The 24,272-nt window shown below is 42.5% G+C and overlaps 1 protein-coding gene across 3 annotated transcripts in view; it reads right to left on the bottom strand.

The window, feature by feature from the left end:
* The window catches only part of cdh19 (cadherin 19, type 2), a 103,726-nt gene that overhangs the window by 22,276 nt on the left and 57,178 nt on the right, over nt 1-24,272 (bottom strand). For all 3 annotated transcript variants that reach the window (XM_077235576.1, XM_077235577.1, XM_077235578.1), the window contains exons 4-8: nt 17,837-17,956; nt 16,224-16,391; nt 13,970-14,157; nt 13,403-13,656; nt 11,930-12,066 (exon numbers count right to left, since the gene is read on the bottom strand). In XM_077235576.1, the coding sequence (XP_077091691.1) occupies nt 11,930-12,066; nt 13,403-13,656; nt 13,970-14,157; nt 16,224-16,391; nt 17,837-17,956 (867 nt within the window). The remainder of the gene's footprint in view (nt 1-11,929; nt 12,067-13,402; nt 13,657-13,969; nt 14,158-16,223; nt 16,392-17,836; nt 17,957-24,272) is intronic.

The raw sequence follows: 24,272 nt of genomic DNA, 5'->3' as shown, positions 1-24,272 counted from the left end.
CGTGGTGTGCCAAAACACATAACTATAAACTTCAATATTTGATTCAAAATAATCTCAAAACGCTTTTTGACATTTTGAAAAGACGTGCATTAAGGCCACTGGAACTAATGAACAACTGAAACGCTGGTTTTGGTTTTATTGTTTGTCGTTTAAACGTGCCTGTTGCATAGGCTATCTTTATTTTATATATTTATGGTCTATTGGTGAAGTAACCTATAGCATTGATTACTGTGAAGGGAAGGGTGTGGGGATTAAAATAATTCAGCAGAAACAGGGATGTTTAGACCAGAAGGAAATCCCCGTCCCCCCTGGCAAATCACACTTTACTTAAAACCTTAAAAACTATATAGGCTATAGGGAATCAAAGGCTATATATATATATATATATATATATATATATATATATATATATATATATATATATATATATATATATATAATATTCATATATATACATAAGTATATATAAATATATAATTTTAATATAAATTAATATAAATTAAATATAAAATATAATTTTTTTTTTTTTTTACAGAACTGCTTTTGAAATTACGATTGGTATTATTATACAGATGTAAAGTCGTTCTGTTGGATACTATTTGTTCCTTAGTGTAAAATGGAAATGCATGGTAATTTTATTTTATAAATATAAGCAAAAAACTAAATGGTGTAACAGAGTTTTAGAACTAGACAAATCTCTCTGCATTAATAGCCTAAATATAAAATTTAACTACAGTAGTCCATGATTGAATGGGCTTTGAACCCGTGCAATCTAAATGTTCGAACCGTAAGTTCCCTATCAGGGAACTCAAGCTGCATGAAACGCTGTGGGAACGCCCCTGCGTGAGTGCGTCATGAAGCACGTATGAAATCAATCCAATGGCGAGACGGAACTTCATAGGCGGGTGACCTCATCGACCAGGAAACTATAAAGCACTTCCAAAACACAAGCGCGTCAGCTTCTGTTACTTCAGCAAGCGCTCTGTGTGTGTGAAATCTGTCAATACTGTGTTTTTGTCTGTCCTTAGTTGATACTAGGCAGGAGTTTTTCACTTATATATCTCATATATATATATATAAACATTTATCATTATGGCGAGCGAGCAACATTTTAGGAAGTTGGTTTTCCCGTGCTCTCGTTATATCACGGGCGGGGATACACACCAACTATGTGTTGTTTGTTTAGGAGTGCAGCATCCCCAGTCAGCTCTCGAGGGGGCTGATTGTGAGCATTGCGAGCGTCTACCTTTACGGACGCTGCGCTCCCGGCGATCGCTCTTTGAGGAGGGCAGTTCGGTGCGCGCTCCCCGCGGCTCGGGTCCCGCTTCTGCCGAGGCTGAGCGGCGACGATTGTCGTGGGGATCGCAAATGGATCTAACAGAGGGGTTTGAGACGGGCTCTGCCTTATCTCAACCTCTACCAGCTAGATCCAGTGCCTCAGTCCCCGGTGTGGAAGCACGCAATGCGGTTTCTTCCCCCAAGGCTGAGGCACAGGTTGTTCGTCTATCCAGTTCTGAGGAGCTGGATGTTGAAAGTGTTGAGACAGTAGAGACTGGGGACTCGTCCCTTCAGTCTCCCGCTAGTGAGGAGCTTATGGAGGTGCTCACTCGAGCTGTTGAAAAATTAAGTATTGAGTGGCCAGCTGACAGGCAGGAGTCTAAATCAAAAAGTAAATTAGATGAGAGATTTTTGCCTTCCCGTGCTATGCCTCCACGCCGGTGTCTTCCCTTCTTCCAAGACCTCCACACTGAGGTGTCGAAGTCCTGGAAAAAACCTGTTTCCTCCCGTATTTTTAGTCAGCAGACCTCTGTATATTCCAACATAGCTGGGGCTAAATCTTATGGGTATGGGGCGATGCCTAAGGCTGAAGAGACTCTGGTCAGCCATCTCTCTCCTGATTCGGCATCTTCTTTTAAGACACCGGCTTTGCCCACCAAGCCTTTAAGAAATACCTCGGAGCTGGTGGGCAAAGCTTATTCGGCGGTGGGTCAAGCAGCTTCATGCCTTCACACTATGTCGATTTTACAAGCTTATCAGGCTGAGCTGCTAAAAGATGTGAGCGAAGGGGAAGAGATAAGTGCTGATGTTATTCGTGAGCTTCGTCAGGCAGCAGATTTGTCTCTTTGTGCCACCAAGGAAACGGCCAAGTCAGTGGGCCGTTCTATGGCAGCCCTGGTGGCCACGGAGAGATACTTATGGTTGAATCTTTCTAATATGAAGGAGAAAGAGAAAACTTTCCTTCTGGACGCCCCGCTTTCATCTGCTAGCCTCTTCGTTGACTCTGTAAATTCTGTCATCGAGAGGTTTCAGGAAGAAAAAAAGCAGGCGGCGACGCTCCAAAAATTCCTTCCCCTTCGGGTTCACGTCTCTGGGGCTGCTGGGCCGTCGACTTGCTCCTCCCACCGAACACAACAGAAACAGAGTGTCGCGTCTCGTGTAACTCCTCAGCAAAACTGGGACGAGATGCGGCGCTCTCAGATGAGGTCTTCGAGGGGTAGGGCTGATCTGAGGACAGTCATTATCACCAAGAAGGCTTCGTCCAAGAAGTCCTGACGCCCCTGGTGTCAGGATGCTGAGGGTAGTCCCCACCGCGAGAGAAAGGAGTTCACCTCACTACACGGTGCCCATTCTCTCTCGGTGCCCTCAGGGGTCCGTTCTGCCAACCCCGCCTTCGTGCCGGGGCATAGACGGTCCCAGCGAGTGTTTCCCCGAGGGGCGCTCGCTCCCTCTGAGGAGGGGTCCAGAGCTGTCAGACCAGTTGTTCCCTGCCGGTGCATCGTTACAAGGCACTGTGTCTGCAGTTCCAAATGTTCCAGAGGCCAGCCTCGAGAGACTGGTACCCTTAGTAGATTTTTTGGCAGAGTGGAAAAGCCTTCCAAATGTATCTCATTGGGTCCTGCAGACTATCGAAAAAGGTTACACTATTCAGTTCAGGTCTCGTCCGCCTCGATTCAGGGGGGTCCTGCCTACAGTGGTGGGCCCCGAGCAGGCTCTGGTTATGGAACAGGAGGTAAAAACTCTTCTGCTGAAGGGGGCTATAGAACAAGTTCTTCCTCCCAGCAGGGAGTCAGGTTATTACAGCCGGTACTTCTTCGTTCCGAAAAAGGATGGGGGGTTACGTCCAATTTTAGATCTGCTTTTAGAATCTTAGATCTGGGAGCTCCCTGTCGTCGTGTAACGCTAACGACGGATGCCTCCCTCACGGGCTGGGGGGCGATCATGAGTGGTCGCCCTACTCAGGGTCTGTGACAGGACCATCATCTCTCGTGGCATATAAATTGTCTAGAAATGTTGGCAGTGTTTCAGGCTCTGAAACACTTCCTCCCAGACCTGAGAGGTCATCATGTTCTTGTCCGATCAGACAACACATCGGTGGTCTCCTACATAAATCACCAGGGAGGTCTGCGTTTGCGCCCGTTATACAAGCTGGCTCGCCAGATCCTTCTATGGTCCCAGGGGAAGCTTCTTTCATTGAGGGCGATCTATATCCCAGGGTATCTAAATCAGGGGGCAGACATCCTGTCGAGGCAGGGGCCGAGGCCCGGGGAATGGAGACTCCACCCCGAGGTGCAGGAGCTCCAATGGAAACATTTCGGTCGTGCCGAGGTAGTAGGGACCGATGAGTAGGGACCTTCTCTCTCAGGCGAGTGGGTCGAGTGGGTCATTCACCCCCGCCCAGAACTTTGGAAACTGTGGGCTTGGCCTCTGAGGGGGCCCAGCTTATAGAATCTGGTAAGTAAGTAAAGTTTATTTCTAAAGCACTTTTCACAGATAAAATCACAAAGTGCTGTACACGAGAAAGGTAAAATCAAAACCTTATATAAACAATGTAAATAAAATGTATATATAGTACATTTGTAAAATCAAAGTGACACTAGTTAAAACCCATCAACCTAAAGCTTTCTTGAATAAACAAGTCTTCAGATCTTTTTTAAAAGAGTCAACAGAGTCAGCCAGACACAGAGACAGGGGCAGGGCGTTCCACAGACTGGGGGAAACATACTGAAATGACAGGTCCCCTCGAGTCTTATAACGAGTTTTGGGGACCATAAGCAGGTTCTGACCAATAGACTGAAGAGTGCGGCATGAGGAGTGCGGTCTCAAAAGGTCCAAAATATTTAACCTGGAGCCAGTGGAGATTCAACAAAACGGGAGTGATATGAGACCTTCGGGGAGCACCAGTTAGAAGTCTAGCAGCAGAATTTTGGACCATTTGCAGTTTGTTCAGAGCAGACTTATTCAAAAAGGTAAAGACAGAGTTGCAATAATCGAGTCTAGTTGATATGAAAGCATGAATAATATGAGATTCCGATCAGGAGGAATCTGAGGTCAACTGAGGTCGTTGAGACCATCCTCCAATCCAGTGCTCCGGCCACTAGGAAATTATATGCTTTGAGGTGGAAACTTTTCTCATCATGGTGTGGAGAGCACCGGTTGGACCCAGTTAACTGCCCGGTGGGTGCAGTACTGGAATTCCTGCAGGAGCGTTTCTCCACAGGGTTTTCCCACTCCACACTAAAGGTGTACGTGGCGGCCTTATCTGCTTACCATGTCCCTTTGAGTGGAGTCTCTCTGAGGAGACACCCACTTATATCTCGTTTCCTTCGTGGCACTTTGAGGCTGAGTCCAGCAGTTCGCACGAGGGTGCCGACTTGGGACCTGGCCATCGTTCTAGAAGGCCTCTCCCTTGCTCCTTTCGAGCCCATTGAAGAGGTTTCCGAGAAATGTATTACTCTCAAAACTATCTTTCTGCTTGCTATTTCTTCTTTAAAAAGAATTGGGGATATTCAAGCTCTCTCGGTTGCTCCCTCGTGCTTGGAATTCTCGCCTGGCATGGTAAAAGCTTTTCTCCATCCTAGACCGGGCTATGTTCCAAAGGTCCCAACTAATATGGTTAGGCCTATTGTACTGCAAGCCTTCTGTCCTCCTCCTTTTCTGACGTCGGACCAGGAGAAGCTTAATCTGCTCTGCCCAGTTAGGGCTTTAGATGCTTACGTCCACAGAGCTGCCCTGTGGAGGACATCTGAACAATTGTTTGTTTGCTTTGGACCACCCAAAAAGGGGTGTCCTGCGTCTAAGCAGAGAATGAGCAAGTGGGTGGTCGAGGCCATCTCACTTGCTTACGAGTCGGCTGGTCAGCCTTCGCCCTTGGCTGTGCGAGCTCACTCTACTAGGAGTATGGCTGCCTCTAAAGCTCTTTTGTCAGGAGTCTCTCTTCAGGACGTTTGTGATGCGGCAGGCTGGTCCTCACCGCATACATTCGTCAGATTTTATCTTCTTGACTTCAGCTCCACTCCAGGGGCGCATGTGCTTTCGTCTGAATGTGCGCCCTGACTTCACACGGCGGACACTTGCTCGTATGGCGATGTGGGTTTTGGCGTTCCCACAGCGTTTCACGCAACTCGAGTTCCCTGATAGGGAACGTCTCTGGTTACTTATGTAACCCTAGTTCCCTGAAGGGAACGAGACGCTGCTTGTCTATGCCATACTCCCGGCATGCCCGAGATCACTTGCCTCAGTCTATAAGAACCTGACGTGCTTGTGTTTTGGGAGTGCTTTATAGTTTCCTGGTCGATGACGTCACCCGCCTATGATGTTCCGTCTAGCCATTGGATTGATTTCATACATGCTTCATGACGCAATCACGCAGGGGCGTTCCCACAGCGTTTCACGCAGCATCTCGTTCCCTTCAGGGATACATACGTAACCAGAGACGTTCTACCACTCGGTCATGTCTTAACTCACTGAGAAATGCCCAAACGTTTGTTTCTCCAGTGTGTGTTCGTTCACATGAGCGAGAAAACGTTTTGTCGTTAGCATATTGAGAGTGTAGGCCTACTTTAGATGAAAAAAAGCAGTTTTACAGTAAAACTTTTACAGTTTTAAAAGATGATTTTATTTTAGCTGTTATGAGAAAAATAAATTCAAGTGAACGCGCAGTCGCGTTTGTTGAACTCTAATTCAATGCCAGAATAAAACCCGATTTTAGAATACGCAGTCGGCTTGGTGTGTCAAAATACTTAATTATAAACTTCAATATTTAGTTCAAAACCACCTCAAAACACTATGACATTTTGTGACATTTTAAAAAGCTGTGAATCAATGTATTAAGGCCACTGGAACCAGGGTCGTAACTGAAAAGCGCTGCATGTCTCTCAATACAGGAGCAGAAGCACTGGTTCAGATTTTATTGTTTGTTGTTTAAACGTGCGTGTTGCATATAAAAAAAATATATATATATATATATATATATATATATATATATATATATATATATATATATATATATATTTGATATGGTCTATTTAGGCTAATTATAGCATTGATTACTGTGGAGGGGGGAAATCCCCCACCGGCAAATCGCACCTTGCTTAGCTTATAACCATGTTTTTTAAAATTCTTTCTGCATATATGGAACCCCATGAATTTTTATTTTCTTTTTTTTTTAACAGAACTGCTTTTGAAGACGTAAATTCAGTCAATCTGTTGGATGAGATTTGTTCCTTAGTGTAAAATGGAAATGCATGGTAATTTTATAAATACCATGTTTATTCGGGATTTGAAACAGTGTCATCAAAATGATTGAAACCTAAGTTCCTCAGTGGCCAAGAGTTGCGTCGCACAGTAAAGAACTTATCTGAAGCAGCAGAAAGGAGCAGCAACTGGCTGTGGTTGAGACGGTAAGATTCTAGCTGTCTGTGTACAGGCCGCCATGCTACGGTTTCTTGAAAACTTGAAGAGTCTGTTGATTTATTTGTATAGGTTGTATAGTATTTACAGTCATTACGTTCCTGTGTATATTGCGTGAATTATGGGTGGTTGGGCAGATATTGTGTTTGTGGTAGGTGGTATGCCATTCGGAACTGTTGCCACTGAAACTGCATATTAACGCACCAGTGGGGCTCGACAGCCTTAGTCAAACGGGTTGGCGCGTATGGTTGGGTTGCGGAGAGATTGTGAGATTGTGGTTAGGTCTCAGCAGCAAGAGGGAAGTAGAGGTCAGTAAGCTGGGCTGGGTTGAGTGGGGGACGGAGGGGGGTGACTCTGGGACGCCAGAGTCACTGTCGAGTCCTCTTGAGGTGTCGTGGGCTAGTCGACGAAACACTGAGGACGGAAGGTGCCTACTTGAAGACCCTAGAGATGTCCCCTACTCAGCTCAATCCAGACGGTTGTCATGGGGGGACCGCACTGTGGTTGCAGCCGTTGTGTGTGCTGACGCGTGTTAACACTAGACAGAAAGAGATTTACATCACCATATGGAAAGAAGCGTAAATGGATGTAGAAGCATAGGTTACTGTAAAGCTATGTCTAAGCTATGTCTTAGTTGGTGCTTATCTTGGCGAAACCCGAGTACAAAATCAGCATGAAGTTTTAACATCTACTCTCGTGTAATAGAAATCTACCACTCGATCACAAGTTTTCTCACTGAGAAATGCGCAGAAGTTCGGTTGTTCAGCAGTCAGTGTGCATGTGAGATAAGCGCTCTTCAATCTTCTCATTCCTCAGTTTAGCGTCATTGATTGCACCCAATTTATTTTCACTGACTGCGAGATAGGCCTATTTTAACTTTTGATTCATAAAATGTTCTGCTCTAAAAGTTTGCTATATTCCATTTAAAATGTAGGCTACTTTTACATAATTACGTTTTGCTTTCGCTATATGTCCCCTTGCGCCACCTGGTGGTCATTTCGCGAACTACTTTGAAATGCGACTGGTTTATTTTTGCCGCGGTGGATTTGCTGCAGCAGTTGCCGCGGGTACAGCGCCATATTAAGTGCTACAGATGACGCGGTTATTTTGACAACAGTAGCAGAAACACAGTGAGCAAAATAGATACTTTTGCTAAAACAATGCAGAAAACAAGGATGCAGCAAATATTTATCCGTCATACAGATGACTCTGACTGTTTAACTAAACCAGGTTTGTGACAAGTTAACATGTGGCACCTTTAGACGTTTTGTTTTTTCCATACATTAAGCATTATTAATCAGCACATTAATAGAATTTCATAATTAACATTATGATTTGGAAAATTATGTAGAGATGGCAAGGGAAGATAAAAACAAAAACTTTGAAAATACTAGTTATCTTTGTTTTGTGCTCATGATGACAATTTTTATTATTAGATTATGTATATTGTTTGTTTCTAGTAGTTTATTACTTTGTGCAAAATATAAAAAATGTTCCATACTTTTCTTAAGAGGTAAACCCTGCAGCCCCAGTATGTTTTCTCAGTCCCAAGGCTTCTATGTGCCATACACGTAGTTGTCTAAATGAAAAAATAAAAAATATAATTGCCTGATAAAACTTTTGATCTAACCTTTAATATTCCTACCCAGTTTTTTGGTAAATATTGGTATTTTTCGATCATTGGCTCTTGATTACACGTGCCTCAGACAACGGTCACGCTAATGCCTTTCCCCATTGCATCAATACCAGACGCATTGTTTTCAACATGATTGAGCAGAAATTCAGCATATGTGACCGATCACGGAAAATAGAGACACAAGTCAGCAGCACAACTTACGAGCAAAATGAGAAAGAAGCGTTTTCGGTCAGGGGATCTCTGGATAATCTGTAATTCGTTTGTAATTATAAAACGAAAATACCGTTTTTCTTTTTTTGTTTCAAAACAAAAAACCAAATAACCGTTTTTAGTATCATAATAAAAAAACGAAAAACCAATTAAAAACGGCCCGTTTTTCGTTTTTAGCGATCAAGTTATCGTTATTCCTTTTTGAACAAAGAATGAAGAGAGTCTTTGAACTTCAGTCAATTCGTTTTTCGTTTATAAACCAACAACGGAAGTCACGTGGTCTAACCCTTTTTTGGAAGCGGAAGTAACCGGCAACACTTTCAAAATAAAAGTAACTATAGTTAGCGAGGTGATTGTAGACTAAAACTGAACTAATATAAAAAATGTTAGTACAACTAAAGTAGCACTGGGTGTGAAAAAAACACTTTAGTTAACTGAAATAAAAATTAAAACTAATAAAATAATAACTCTGGCTGTTAGGGAGAATTAGACATTTGTAAGACCATTGCTGACCTGCAACTTCAGGACCTCACACTAGGAGGTCTACATAACTAATCAGAACTACAAGCTGCATAAAAAATATTTCATCTACTTAACTAACATAATAAGTATATTACACTGAAAAAAAATTAAAATGAAAATAAAAAGTATTCAACTTTATAGATTTGTCTTGGAAGAGTTTTGTTTTGACACAGAAGGGGTAACAGTAGATGGTGGAAGCTGAGAGTTTTTAGCAGCCATAGTGCCATAGAAAGAGGAGCTGGAAGGCAGGTGAAGTTCTGCACACCCTTCAAACTCAGTGATTAGCTTCTGTTGGTAGCTGTGCTTGCCTTCTCTTTGGTATAAACACAAGTCAAAATGGTCAAAGTCTTGTTGCCTGTTGTCGCCACAGAAAGAGTTGGTGCACAGAAGGGTGACCTCTGCTGGTTGAGCTTCCATATAGCAAGAAGGGCCATAAATATGTTACAAAACTAAAATGTGAATTAGATAATAGAAACTTATAAATAAATAGGCTACCTGCTATCCTAAGATACATATAAAATGAGTTCACTTGTCTTAATCTGAAGTTACAGGTCACCAATGGTCTTACAAATGTTTAATTCTCCCTAACAGCCAGAGTTATTATTTTATTAGTTGTAATTTTTATTTCAGTTAACTAAAGTGTTTTTTGTCACACCCAGTGCTACTTTAGTTGTACTAAAAAACATTATATTAGTTCAGTTTTAGTCTACAATCACCTCGCTAACTTTAGTTACTTATTTTGAAAGTGTTACCGGTTACTTCCCCTTTCAAAAAAGGAATAGACCACGTGACTTCCGTTGTTGGTTTATAAACGAAAAACGAATTGAATGAAGTTCAAAGACTCTCTTCATTCTTTGTTCAAAAAGTAAAAACGATAAAATGATCGCCAAAAACGAAAAACGGGCCGTATTTTGGTTTTTCGTTTTTTGATTATGACACCAAAAACGGTTATTTGGTGTTTCGGTTTGAAACAAAAAACAGAAAAACGGCATTTTCGTTTTATAATTACAAACGAATTACGGATTATCCAGAGATCCCCTGACCGTTTTTTTTTTTGTTTTTTTTCAAAATTGGTGATTTCCACTTTTTTGCAGAATCTGTTAGTTGAGATCATGAAGAAGCCTCTCCATGTTTGAGATAACATTGTTGGTATATTTAAAAGCTTACATTTTGAGGTTGAAATCGGCTGGTTTTCGGATATTCTAGCATGCAGTAGGGGCGTGGCGTGTCATTGTCTGTGTGTATATCCATACTGGATAAGCCGGCTTTTGCCCCCGCCTCCAAGTGAACAGCGTGGCTACTTATTATGCTGCGCTCTGGCCGGCTCTAACTGATATCAAAATTCAATGAAGATGGACGCCGCAAAGATTGTAGCAGACGAGCTGAACCGTGGCAGTTACACCGAAAATGTTTTGGAGTACTTCTTCGACAAGCCGCACTGAAATAGCGAAACTGTTGTGCAAAGGGGCCATAGCACCGGCTGTAAAAGCCTGACTCGCTCAGAGAAGGAGGTACCGGTTCTATGGCCCCTTTGCATTCTGATATCCCTGGAATCGCTTCCCATGCTTTTACATCTACAGCTAGGGGCAGAATGGCCTCCGGGTTCCAATCGCCGCACTTCGTGGGCTCGGGAAACTGAACCAGAGGTATGGGCGCGGCGCGCGCGCCCTCGGTGCATGAATACGCCGACTCGCTGACAGCGGTGGCTGGCTGTTTCATATGTGACGTCCCGATTGCTTTGAATGGGGAACGTTTTGTGAACAGGGAACAGACTTAATGGACTGGCAACAATCTCCATATAACATGAACTGGCACAGAGAATCGAAATAGAGGATGCAGTTAAGACATTTGCTGCGATGAAGGCCCGCCGTGTGCGCTTCTGAAACGTAAGTTAAGCTTCATTTGCTCTTTAGTCGTTATTTAAGATGCTGAACCTGCTGATGATATCATGTGCTTGCGGACATATCATTTGTGTGTGATTTACGCACATAAGAAAGTGGTGTAAAGAGATTTGCAACAGTAATTTGAGGAGGTGAAATGTGATTATTTGGAAAGTTCCTGTCATAACTGCTTAAAGAAAAATGCCAGCAGGCATTTGCCTCCTGCATAAACTTTAATATTGTTGACATTTTGGGCACACGCGCGTTGCGCAAGAATTTGCGTTATACAGTATGTAGGCCTATAGCTTATTGGTCTTTGTGTGTTGTTGCTGGGTTTGCGTTATATGCAGGCTATATGGCATATTGGTCTTTGTGTGTTGTTGCTGGTATACGTTGCAAATAGAGGGGCAGCACAATTGTTTTTCGCCTAGAGCGGCAGAAGTGCATTCGCTGGTCCTGGTTATCTAACCTTTTAGCTTTTTTGACAGCCTACCTTCAAATGGCCATAACTTCTCCAAATATTATCAGATTTCCATGTGTTACACATTGTTGGAAAGCTACACTTTCAGAATCTATGAATAACTCAAAATGCCCCAGAACCGAAATGTGTCTCTACTTTCCGTGATCGGTCACATATTACAATGATTTCTGAAAGATCATATGATACTGAAGACAAGAGTAATGATGCTGAAAATTAGGGTTAGGGTTTTTAAAAATATATTACAAGAGAAAACAGTTTCTTTAAACTGTAATAATAAACTGTAATAATATTTCACAATATTACTGTTTATACTGTATTTTTGATCAAATAAATGCAGCCTTGGTAAGCAGAAGAGATTTATTTTTATTTATTTTTATTTACCGACCCCACACTTTTGAACGGTAGTGTATCTATTTTTTAAAATGCAAAAATCAGAAGCAAAGAAGCATTTTCACTAGTGATCTCTTTGTGTTAGAGGTTGATGCATGTTAATGACAAGAATGTGCTCACTGATCTCTCTGGCGTTGACGGTCAAGTTGTACAAGGCTGCTGTTTCACGATCCAAACGGGTGGCCACATACACCGTCCCATTACTAGGATCAATTCTGAATATCTGTCCTGTGTCACTGCTCTTTGAAATGCTGTATCTGTTCAAGGAAAACAATTGTTATTTGGGGCAATTTTTCTCATACACTTCTATTGTTTGTTACCACATGCAGATTTCAACCATTCACAAACAGCATGTAAATCAAAAATTATGGACTGTATGGACAAGCACATAGACTATATGGCAAACATAATGTATTCTGTTCAGTAGATTCAGAATCTTTCGGTCTGTTTGAGAACAGAAATAATATAAGCTAGGTAAGTAAGTTAATGTTTGGAAATGTATGGTATTGGAATGCATGTATGGAAAGCAGTTCCTCTCCTAGGGAGACTGGCATGGGTTGTGATAGACCTAGATAAGATCACAGACATCCCAAGTCTCCTGGAAGTTCCGGGAGTCTCCCGCATATTGATAGCGGCTCCCTGATGCCCGCAAATTAGTTCAAATCTCCCGGAATCTAGAGCTCGCGAGCTCGGCAGAGAGGGAGAGAGCGAGAGACCTTGCGTGTGTGTGCAAATGTGCGTACACGAAGAGATACCTCATGAAGAGATACCTCCCTGAAATTACTTCTTGCAGGTTTAGATGTCTGTGATCATATGAACATCCACCCCTGGGTGTAAGGCCAATATGGATAAGGACCGAATGCCTACAAAACACCATACATGTCTGCCTCAATTGGACGTGATGACTGCAGCGCGAAACAACATATTCTCAATAAATTCTCCTGATCTCCACTTCTGAGTTTCCTACATTAGCCCAGAATCTCACTAGCCTGCAGTAGAAAAGCGGCTATTGTGTCATGTCGCTAGGTGGACTTTTAGAGGTTGAGTTTTTTTGTTTTTTTCTTGGCGTTTGTGTTTGGTTTTTGATCCGGCCCTTGCCAGACCTGTCGCTATGGGCGGGCCATAGGGGTTAGGTTAGGGGCGTGTGTGTGTATGTGTGTGTCATGGCAATGCATATCCCTCTGTTGACTACTTTAAATTGCAATGTTTGAGAGATGTTTCTTGTGTTAAATCTAATATGTTGTAGTCAAGTGTTTTATGGATATTCATAACCTTGCTTCTGTGTAATGTGTTGTAGGCTATAGGCTACCTGGTCATATTGTTGTTGGTTATATGTTTAACGTGATGATTAGGCTACGTGCTGTGCGACTAGAGTTGATTATTATAAATATACATACTGTAGGCTAATAATAATTGTGCCCCCCCCCATACATTTCATATGCCTCCCTTAAGACTGAGGTCTGGTGACGGGTCTGGCCCTTGCAGTTCTGCCCTGGACGTATTCCATTGATTGAGTTAGAGTCACCTGGCATTTAGGGGTTAGTATGGGTCCAAACGGGAAAGGAGAAAATGAAAAATAAAAATGTACATTACCTTATGGGGTTGTTGGTGGTGTCTGTGTCTCTAGCATAGATTGTACCGACTTGAGTGCCAATTTGGGCGCTTTCTAGAACTTTCCAGCTATAAGGTGATTCAGAAAAGATGGGTGGTTCGTCCACATTTGTCACAGTAATTTTGAGTGTTGTCTTGTCTTGAAACTCATTTGCACTTAAAAAACGTGTGTCTATGTTTTCATTGATGGCCTCAACAGCAATGACGAACCGCCTCTTGCTCTCAAAATCCAGTGGCTACAGAGAAGAGAGAAGACTTATAAAAGACAGAAAACACATAAAAGATCTCCCATGGGGGTTGTAGGCTTTTTGTATATCTAAAAGTACTGCCTCAATATGGTTGGATGTTTCATAATAATATAATATAATATAATATAATAAATGAAAACACATTTTAATCATAAATTAAAATAATATTCAACAAAATTTAATATAAAAATAAAAGTGTCTTGAACTTTTGATGGTTGAATCTGAGAACATCATGTCCAACATTTGTAAACACATATTAGATGATAATACATATACATATAACAGGATTGTACTATAAGACCTGATCCAGTATGACAATCCCCTCTTGAGTGTCAGGGTCCGTCTGGATTGTGAAGGTGCTGCTCTCCTCGAGATCCTCTAAGCTGTAGTTCATTTTAGCGTTCAGACCAACATCACTGTCATCTGCCATTATTCTTCCCACTGTGGTGCCCACTGGGGCTGACTCTGATATAGCAAATGTGTACAAATCTGGACATAAAGAGGAAAATGATAGAACACTCTCAATGTGCATGTGCTTTGGCAACAGAAACACAAAAACTACATAATGTAACAAATCACTGAATGCTGATAATGATATAAATTGTCACCACTCACACACCTATGTGTTTTTTCTGCTGCTGTGCAAATGTTCCATGAACATCTATTATTTAACCCTCTTAGAAATAGTTCCCATCACCACATTATAAGATGTTATTTATTAAGCTGTTTTCTATGTGAGCGATGTTGGCTGCTCTACAAAAAAAAAACACAAGTTGAGTCTCTTTTAGTGTTCTTTACTGTGCAACTGCAGCAGGTCAGTGTAGAAGGCAGGGAGTATATATGAGGGAGATAATAATGAACTAAAGACAGCTGATAATCATAAGTAACCATAGAAACTAACAGGGACATGATCAGAACCCGAAACTAAACGCCAGGAAACAGGAACTTAAGGTAAGCACAACAGAATATCAAAAAAAGAGTCAGAGACTGTGCCAGTAGTTTCCCCTCCCAGAAGGCCCGTCCTTGCGCCGTAACTGAACTTCTAACAGTGGAGGGCTGGAGAGGGCTTTGGTGGTGGGCGTGGAGCAGGTGATGGATAGGGATGAGGAGAAGTTGGTGGAGACGAACACCACAGAGGAGTCGACGGTGGGAGGAGCCAGGGTGGAGTCTTGGTTGAAGGGCTGGATGGAACCCAGGGACTCATCAATGGAGGCGGAACCAGGGTACGTGGAAGAACCAGCTGAGCAGAGCGGCTCACGGACCAGGGCGACACCCACCGCCCGAAAGCCCAAAGTGGAGCTGCTGACTCGCGGGACCGAGGGGGAGACTCGGCTGACGGGGGCGATGATGGAGCCCGGAGAGAAGGTGAAGCCAGGTGGAGCCGAAGGGGTGGAGGGTCGAGGCACATCCGGAGACTCAGAAGTCCGTGTCAGAAGCGGAGCGCTGACCGATTTAGGCTGATCCAGATGGACGAGGGAGCCCAGAGGAGTCCTAGGGCAGACGGGCCACTGTAGATATGAGGGAAATCAGAGTCGGGGCAGAGCCGACGGGGCTGAGAGGCCGGGGTGCAACCGGAGACTGCCAGATGCCGAGCTGGTGGAGTTGAAGCCCGAGGCAAAGCTGATTAACCGCACGGTGTCAGCGGCGGGGGCAGAGCCAATGAGCTAGACGACACCAGCGGTGCAAGGAAGGAAGATCTACACCAGCGCTTAAATTTGCGCAGAAAGCAAAAGCTTCTTAAAGCATTTCAACCCCAGCAATTAAGCAATACCCCTGAATGAAAGCATCAACCAATAAGCAAAAGCTTACTGCTGGAATTGTTTGCTGTTTGGGTAAGTAATTTAAAGTTTACTGTTTTATATTTTAAGCCTTAGTTTAGAAAAGTTATTTTGCAGAATTACTGGTCAGTCTGTAAATTTACTAACTTAGTGACATGCACATTTTCTGTAATTCTGCATAATTGTTCAATTTTTTCCCAATCATAAGTTTAATATGGTCTGTTACATACATTTAATCAGCTGTTGTGCCAGTCTAATGATATGATTTATTATCAACATATGCGGAAGTGTTGCTCACTAATGTCCTTTGGTCTGAGCGCTGTCATGATGGCTTACATTCAATTCTGTTGGTTTTGTGGCCAGTTTGCACATTTTACCCTGAAATGACACACAGATTGTGTGCATTTTATTACTTTTTGTATAATTTTGGTGTTAAATCTCATGCTCTCATGTTTTCTTGTCAAAGGTAACATGAAGTATTATAGAAGAGGACACAGTAAGCTAGGCTGATTTTAGGCAGAGTTTACTTTTTTACCGACGAGAGAAGAGGATGAGAGGGCCAAGGTTCGAGAGTCACGGTTCGCTTCTGATATATTCAAATTTGATATTTAAGAAAACCTAAGTCCTTTCACAGAAATATAATAAAATAATGAATTAATGAATGTGATAAAGCCATATTTAATGTGTATAAAAGGTCCTGACTTTCCCATTAGTTTAATATAATTCATCTGTTTGTTTGATTGACTGAAGTGTCATAGTCATGTTTTGGATTCTCACTGTGCTGGAAAGTGGGTCCGTTGTCATTGACATCCATTAGGCTTATGGTCACGGTGGTTGTGGCGCTGTAGCCTCCGTTAAGTCCTAGCATATCTTTCACCTGAACCACAACCAGATATACCTCCCTGGCTTCTCTGTCCATATTAGACCATGACGTCACAATTATACCTGTGTTGGAGGGAAAGAAAAATAAACATTGAGCACAGACTGTCCTTGTTTAAGTGTGCTAAATGGTATTTCTAGTAAGAAATGTACGTTTGTACTATAGCAGGGTTTCTCAAATCTTGGCCTGGAGGGCCAATGCCCTGCAGAGTTCCAACCCTGATCAAACACACCTGAGTAAGCTTATCAAAGACTTCAGGATCACTAGGGTTGCATTCCACTCCACTTTTTGACACGCACTCACGAACTTCCCTAAGCACTTTCCCTCGGGGGAATCCCAGCTGCCATTTTGAAGTGTGTTCCACTTCGTGAAAACAGAGATTCTAATTATTGGACAAAAAACTTCCTCATGTAATAACCCAGAATACTGTTTAACACTTGATGGCTGCTCTGTCAAGTCTTTGTCGTCGGTTGGGAACCTGGGTGTGCTCTTTGATACCAATCTTTCATTTGAAAGCCATGTTTCTATTATCTGTAAAACTGCATTCTTCCATCTAAAAAAATATATCTAAATTGCGACATATGCTTTCAGTGACAAATGCGGAACAGATTGTTAATGTCTTCATGACATCAAGGCTAGATTATTGTAATGCTCTACTGGGTGGTTGCCCTGCACGCTTAATGTACTGTACAAACTACAGCTGGTCCAAAACGCAGCCGCTAGAGTTCTTACCAGAACCAGGAAGTATGACCATATTAGCCCGGTTCTGTCAACACTGCATTGGCTCCCTATTAAACAAATGATACATTTTAAAATATTGCTGATTACTTACAAACTATTAAACGGTTTAGCTCCCCAGTACTTGAGTGAGCTCTTAACGCATTATAGTCCTTCATGTCTATTGCTATTTCAAAATTTTGGCCAGTTAATAATACCTAGAATATCAAAATCAACTGCAGGCTGTAGATTTTTTTCCTATTTAGCACCTAAACTTTGGAATAGTCTTCCAGCATTGTTCGAGAAGCAGACACAGTCTGTCAGTTCAAACCCAGACTAAAAACACATCTCTTTAACCTGGCATACACATAGAACATTATAAATGTATATTATTCCAATCAGTTAAACGATTGTTACGGTGCATAAGCTAGATCATTCGGAACCGGGAACACTTCCTAAAACACCAACTGTACTCGTTACATCGTAAGAAGATTGGCATCAAGACTAAAAATGAGTCTCTCTGTTTATCCTGAGGTTTACTGTAGTCAGCTGGATCATGCCTGAATCAAAGTACACTGTACACTGTACACTGTACACTGTACACATACACTGTTCGTTCGTTGGCCAGAGGAGAACTGGCCCCTGACTGAGTCTGGGTTCTCCCAGTATTTGGTACCCAGTATCTCCAAGGTATTTACATAAATACCATTTAACCCTAATGCAGTGAGATTTAGATCATTTTAAACATGACTATTCAAAGCACAAAGGTTATTGCTGAGCAATGGATCTGCACCTGTTTTGGGTTCCACTGAGAAGTAGGGCTCCCCCTGCAGGATTGAATAGATGAGTTTAGCATTGTTCCCAAACAAAGGGTCATCTGCATCTGTGGCTGTCACCTGGATAACTGTGGTCCCTGTAGAGAAGAGAGAAGGGTGAATGAGCGAATAGTGGTTCATGCACACATATGCATTGTGCTACTCCCATTGAATCTGCCATTGCGTGTCTGTCTCTCATTTACAAAAAGTCCTTTAATAAGTCTGTTCTTTATTCATTCCATTGAGTTGAAGTGTCTATATGATGTAGTTGATCGTAGTTGTCTTTTGTCCTGTCTCTTCTTTGCTAAATTTGTGTATTTATTCTTACTGTCTTTAATTAAAATATGTTGCCTGCATCTGTTGGCTTATGATGCGCGTTCTGCCATCTCTCTCTCAGTGGCGTCCATTTTGAAACGCAAATGAACTGTAACTCAGCGAATACATGCCACACAGACATGAGAGATATGTTCACATGCTAATCGTCCAGGTGAAGGAACGCAAACCTGTAAACGCCCCCATCACCTCAAAACAAACCAAACTTGATCTTTCCTCTGCTTTTCATCGAGTTTTCCTTGGATTTACATCAGAAGAAGAAGAACGTGATTTTAAGATAAGAAAGATAGTGTTTACACTACCATGATGAATATTACAGTGTTTAGACCAGTATTTATTGTTAACTACTGTGTTAATGTATATCTGCTCAAACGTAGATGTTTACAATGTGCTAACAATAATGTTTCATAGTGGGGAGCGGCTCGATTGGTTCAGTAAATGGTCTCTGCATCGGCTGTGAGTTTGAGTCACACAGCAAGATAGTTTGGGTCACAAAAGCAAATTATGCTACATATTTTTACTCCAATCTCATTTCATAACGTCATAACGTATACAAATATTTTAAGTAACATATAATAATCCATATATTTTTCTCCAGTGTAGTGTACTGAAGTGTTCTTTTTTAATTATTTAAAGTTATAGGCCACAAAAATAAACACATATTACAACGCGTTTTCTGTAAAGTGAAAATTATTATTATTATTAGGGCCCAAACCTTGAAAAGGCGAAGGCCCCTTTTGTTTTCCTTAGGATTATTCTTCTTCTTCCGACTTCTTCTTCTTATTATTTTACTACCTTTTGGGGGCCTTAACGTGCTAAAAAACTCTTGAAACTTCGCACAAATGTCAGAACCCGCGGCCATCAGGGCCAGACTGAAGCTGGTACCCGGGCGTGGCAGGGGGGCTCGACAGTCCGAAAACTTGGTCCATAAATCAAACACGCTTGCATGGAATAATATGAAAGTCGGTACACATATACTGTAGATCTCATCGGTTCATATATCCTTCATGCTCTGACTTTTTACCCCAGCCCAACAGGAAGTCGGCTATTTCGGGTTGTTTGGAAAACGCATGCAATGAAATTTAAAATACTCCTCCTAGACAATTCAACCAATCGCCACGAAACTCGGTGTGCATGAAGTCAAGATATTGAGGATGAAAAATAGCCAGGGGATTTTTGATATCTCGAACGGTTTGGCCGTGGCGAGGAAACGAATTTATGACGAATAATGGAAACAGGAAGTGTGTTAAAACTTCTTTATACATTAATTGATCTCGATGAAACTTCAGCAGTGTGTTCGCTGTAAGAGGCCGATCACATGGATGTGACTATTGTGAGTCAAAGTTATAGCCCTACCAACTGGCAGCAGGAAGTGTGTCACTTTCAAAATGCTTTGAAATCACACACTTATTTTTACCCGATTTGCTTCAAACTTTATGTGTATAATGTAAACACACGGCAGATGTAGACCTGTGAAAGGATTATTGATATCTTAGATACTGTTGCCGCGGCAACGCATCAAACTTTACAATTCTTTGTTGATGTTTTTGAGACTCTTAGCATACTTGAAATTGCATGACACTCGACAGACACATCACATTTATTATCCAGTAGACATGTGCAAAGTTTCAGAAACGGGTGTGGTGCAGGGGCTCAGTAGCGCCACCTTTTGACAAAAGAGGGGGAGTTAGGTCTATACTTTTATCTACAATCTTTAAACTCAGTATGTATATTGTTCATATCAGGCTGGACAACTTTCTAATTTACAGTTATTAGCTCAGACCAACAGGAAGTCAGATATTTTGGTTTGAATGTGGATGTTTTGGAGAATTTTCTCTTCCTCTCTCTATGACCCTACTTCTCTCCGTGTGTTTGGGGGAGGGGGATTTGTCTGCTGAGTGAGAATGCTTTTATTTTTGTTTTTCAAGGTTTTGGGGCCCTAAACGTGCTCGAAAACTCTTGAAACTTTGCACACAGGTCAGAACCCGCGGCCATCAGGGCCGGGCTGAAGCTGGTACCCGGGCGTGGCAGGGGGGCTCGACAGTGCCCCCTGGAATGCGATTCGAACACTTGTCCATATATCAAACATGCTTGCATGTAATAATATGAAACTCGGTACATATTTAGATCTCATCTGGCCGAACAACTTTCGTGCTCTAAGTTTAACGACAGCTCAACAGGAAGTCAGCTATTATGGGTTGTTTGGAAAATGCATGCTTTTATTTTTTATATACTTCTCCTAGAGAATTAATCCAAACACCACGAAACTCGGTCAGCATGAAGTCAAGACATTGAGGATGATAAATTACCAGCGGATTTTTGATATCTCGAACGGTTTGGCCGTGGCGAGGAAATGAATTTATGACTAAAAAAGGACACATAAAGTGTGTTATAACTTAGTTACCTACAGTTACAAAACTTGGGGTGCATATTGTTCTCTTCAAGCCGAACAACTTTCTAATTTACAGTTATTAGTTCCGACCAACAGAAGGTCAGATATTGTGGTTTGAATGTGGATTCTGAGAATTTTCTCTCCCTCTCTCTAACAGAGAGAGTGTTCCCTGCCATTCTCTGTGTGTGTTTGCCTGTGTAGGGAGGGTGAGAAGGAAAGGGGGGGGGGGGGGGGCTCTCTTCCAGTGATAGTTTAAACACAAAATCATAAATAGGGCTATACTGCCCTCTTGTGTCCAAAATTATATTTATATATAAATATATTACGTATGTGACTGATGATGTTGTGTTTTATAGCGAGTGTACACAAATATAAGTAAACAGTTTGCAGTCTGAATGATGAAAAAAATGACGGAGTATGTTTCCACTGTTCACACACACACACAGTTCGATCGCGCCCGCGCCCGCCCCTCTCTCTCTCACACGCGCACATACACACACACACAGTTCGATCGCGTCCGCGCTTCTCTCTCTCTCTCTCTCACACACGCACACACACACACACAATTTGATGGCGCGGGCCTCTCTCTTAAGCTGGAGTGTGTGTGCGCGCAAGAGAGGTGTGCTGGCGCGATAGAACTTTGTGTGTGTGTGAGAGAGAGAGAGGGAGAGAGAGAGAGAGAGAGTGAGAGGGTGAGAGAGAGAGAGAGAGAGAGAGAGAGAGAGAGAGAGAGAGAGAGAGAGGCAGAGAGAGAGAGAGAGAGAGAGAGAGAGAGAGAGGCGCTGAAATCATTTTATACGGAAATCAATTATTTATAATTCAGATGAGAATAAAGTTAGTGTTAATTAAAATTATAAGGAACATTTAGTTTTTCTGTTCTGAATATCATTAAAACAGAAAAGGCAGAGACAACATAATGATGAATAATCTTAAGATATTATATCGTATGCTATGTGTTGTGAATACACCCATGTTAAACATTAAAATTTACTTCCATTGCATATCATTGGACACGTAAGTGTAAAATATAATTAAATTAATAAACCTGTACAAAGACCTCCAGATAAATACTGGGCTTCTATATTTACACATTTAAGTGCTGAAAAACATATTGAGCTATGACATCCTATGACATTAAAAATTATTCTATATTTAAATTATCTCATATATGTGGCTATTGTCGTTCAAGATCATAGGCCCTGTCCCAAATGGCACACTTCATATGAATACTCGGTCTTGTGTACTTATTTCATGTCAAGTGAAGTCAAGTCATCCACATTTATATAGCGCTTTTACAATGTAGATTGTTTCAAAGCAGCTTTACAGAGATAAACATATAATTTAAGGTAACAGAGATTGGTTTGGTTTTATAGTGGTTCTTGAAAAAAAAAATTCCAGCTAAAGTTAGTTTTGATTGATTCACTTCCGTCTAAATGATCATTTGATATTAAATTAGGGGCCACTAAGACGACACCGTTCTCTCTAAACAGACCTTAAACGTGAACCTGTGATAGACGCTGATGGCGTTCACATGCGCATTAAGAATTGATTCTATAGTTATGTGCGTTTGAATATATGTGCGCAGGTTTGTAATTCCTTACAAACCATGCCTAAACAAAGTACTTGTCTTGTCTATAAATTTTGATGCAGAATGCATGTGTCCGTTAAATCCATGAGACCCATGGATAAGGTGTCTCATTTTTCATTTTAGGTTTCAGAAGGTTGCTCACGCATACTTTGTGGTTGATATGTGTCCTCGATGCGCACTTGATGCACCCACACTGATGCGAGCTCTACAGCACACTTCTTTTCGACAGTCAAAGCAGGGTTACGATTTTGCACGTCGTGCACAATAACCCTAAAGGCACCAGGGTGGCGGTGCCACCGGCTTCTTTTTATATATATATATATATATATATATATAAATATAGCTGCGAACAGCGATGAAGGGCCAAAGCCGGCGGCACCGCCACCCCGGGGCCTTTAGGTAACTAAAGGAACCGGGGTTGCGGTGCCACCGGCTTGGGCCCGCAAATATATATTTATATTTATTTGTTATTCATATTTTATAGAGCCCTACAAGTATATGCCTACAAGACACAACAAACCTGGTGTTCTTTATATATATATATATATATATATATATATTTGTGAATTTTAAATGCAATTTTTTCAAACCGGTATGTTGAACAGGAATTGTTTCAGGAATGGCTTAAATTGTATGTGACTGTTCAAGTCTCTCTGTTGTGATCAGTGTGCTCAACATTGTGACTTTTTTTTCCTTCATTATGTATCTTTGGATTATATTGTTTTGTAAATAAATCCAAACAATCAAAAAGCCATTATTTTAATCTCTTCACATTTTTTGCTCACATATTATTGTAGCAGAGTTTGTGCTGAATACAGTGCAATCAGACTTTAGCTATGAAAATTTTTCAAGTAACAGAAATAAGCACAAATGTCAGGGCATGTCAGAACACCTCAGACCCCAGAGGATTAAAAGCGGATTTTAGTTTGAAACAGGCTAAGGGTGGCATTTGCCCCGAAAAAGACGTGTGATGGCATTTCAGATCTGCCATCACATTCCCCTGCATCTGAGGAGCTGCTGGAGGTTGTGACTAGGGCTGTGGCCAAATTAAATATCGATTGGCCACCAGAAAAGCAGGAAGCGACAGTAAAAAGCAAGCTTGATGAGCGCTTCCTGCAAGCCCGGTCACAGCCTTCGCGCCGGAGCCTCCCGTTCTTTAATGATCTCCACACCGAGGTGTGGAACAAGCCCTTCTCCTCTCGACTGTCTAGCCCCAATATAAATATATATGCTTCAATAATGGGGTCGAGAGAGAGGGGCTATTGGAGGATGCCTCGGGTTGAGGAGACTTTGGCATCTCATCTCTCGCCCGAGGCCGCATCGTCCCTGAGAGCTCCAGTGCTTTCCTCCAAGCCCTGCCGTACAACATCGGCCTTGGTGGGGAAAGCATATATGGCGGCGGGTCGGGCTGGTGCATGCCTGCCCACAATGGGGCTCCTGCAGGCATACCAGGCCGACCTTCTAAAAGATGTGGACGACAGCGGGGAGGTCACCCTCAACGACATTCAGGAGATGCGTCGAGTGACTGACTTGTCTCTCCGTGCTACCAAAGAGACGGCCCGTGCAATTGGCCATTCTATGGCAGCCTTGGTAGCCACGGAGAGACATTTGTGGCTGAATCTGTCGGGCGTTGGGGACAGGGAAAGGGCATTCCTCCTCGACGCCCCGATTTCGTCTTCTGGCCTCTTTGGCGACGCAGTCAGCACTGTCGTCGAGAGGTTTCAGGAGACGAAACGGCAGTCAGCCGCATTAAACCAACTCATCCCCCGCCGACATTCCAAGTCTCGTGGGGCTGCTGCCAGGGGGCAGTCCCACGAGGCTGCCGCCAGCTCCTCACACCTGCAACAGCAGAGAGAGAGTGTTGCTTCTCGTGCTCCCCCGCAAAAGGCCTGGAGCCAGAGGCAACACTCTCAGCCAAATCCTTCCAAGCCTAGGACAGATCTGAGGACTGTCATTCAGGCTAGGAAGGCTTCGGCGAAGAGGCCCTGGCGTGTGTGGCAGGCCTCTGAGGGTGGTCTCCCCCGCGATCAAGTATCAACAACTTAGTCCTTCGCGGAGCCCTCAGGAAATCGATGTTTACTTCCCGCCGCTAAGAGCGCCT

Source organism: Siphateles boraxobius, unplaced genomic scaffold (genome assembly GCF_051911475.1).
Source record: "Siphateles boraxobius isolate OS27281-9 unplaced genomic scaffold, OSU_SipBor_1 199, whole genome shotgun sequence".
NCBI lineage: Eukaryota > Metazoa > Chordata > Actinopteri > Cypriniformes > Leuciscidae > Siphateles > Siphateles boraxobius.
The sequence above is the reverse complement of the archived record's forward strand: the minus strand, read 5'-3'. Positions and strand labels throughout refer to the sequence as shown.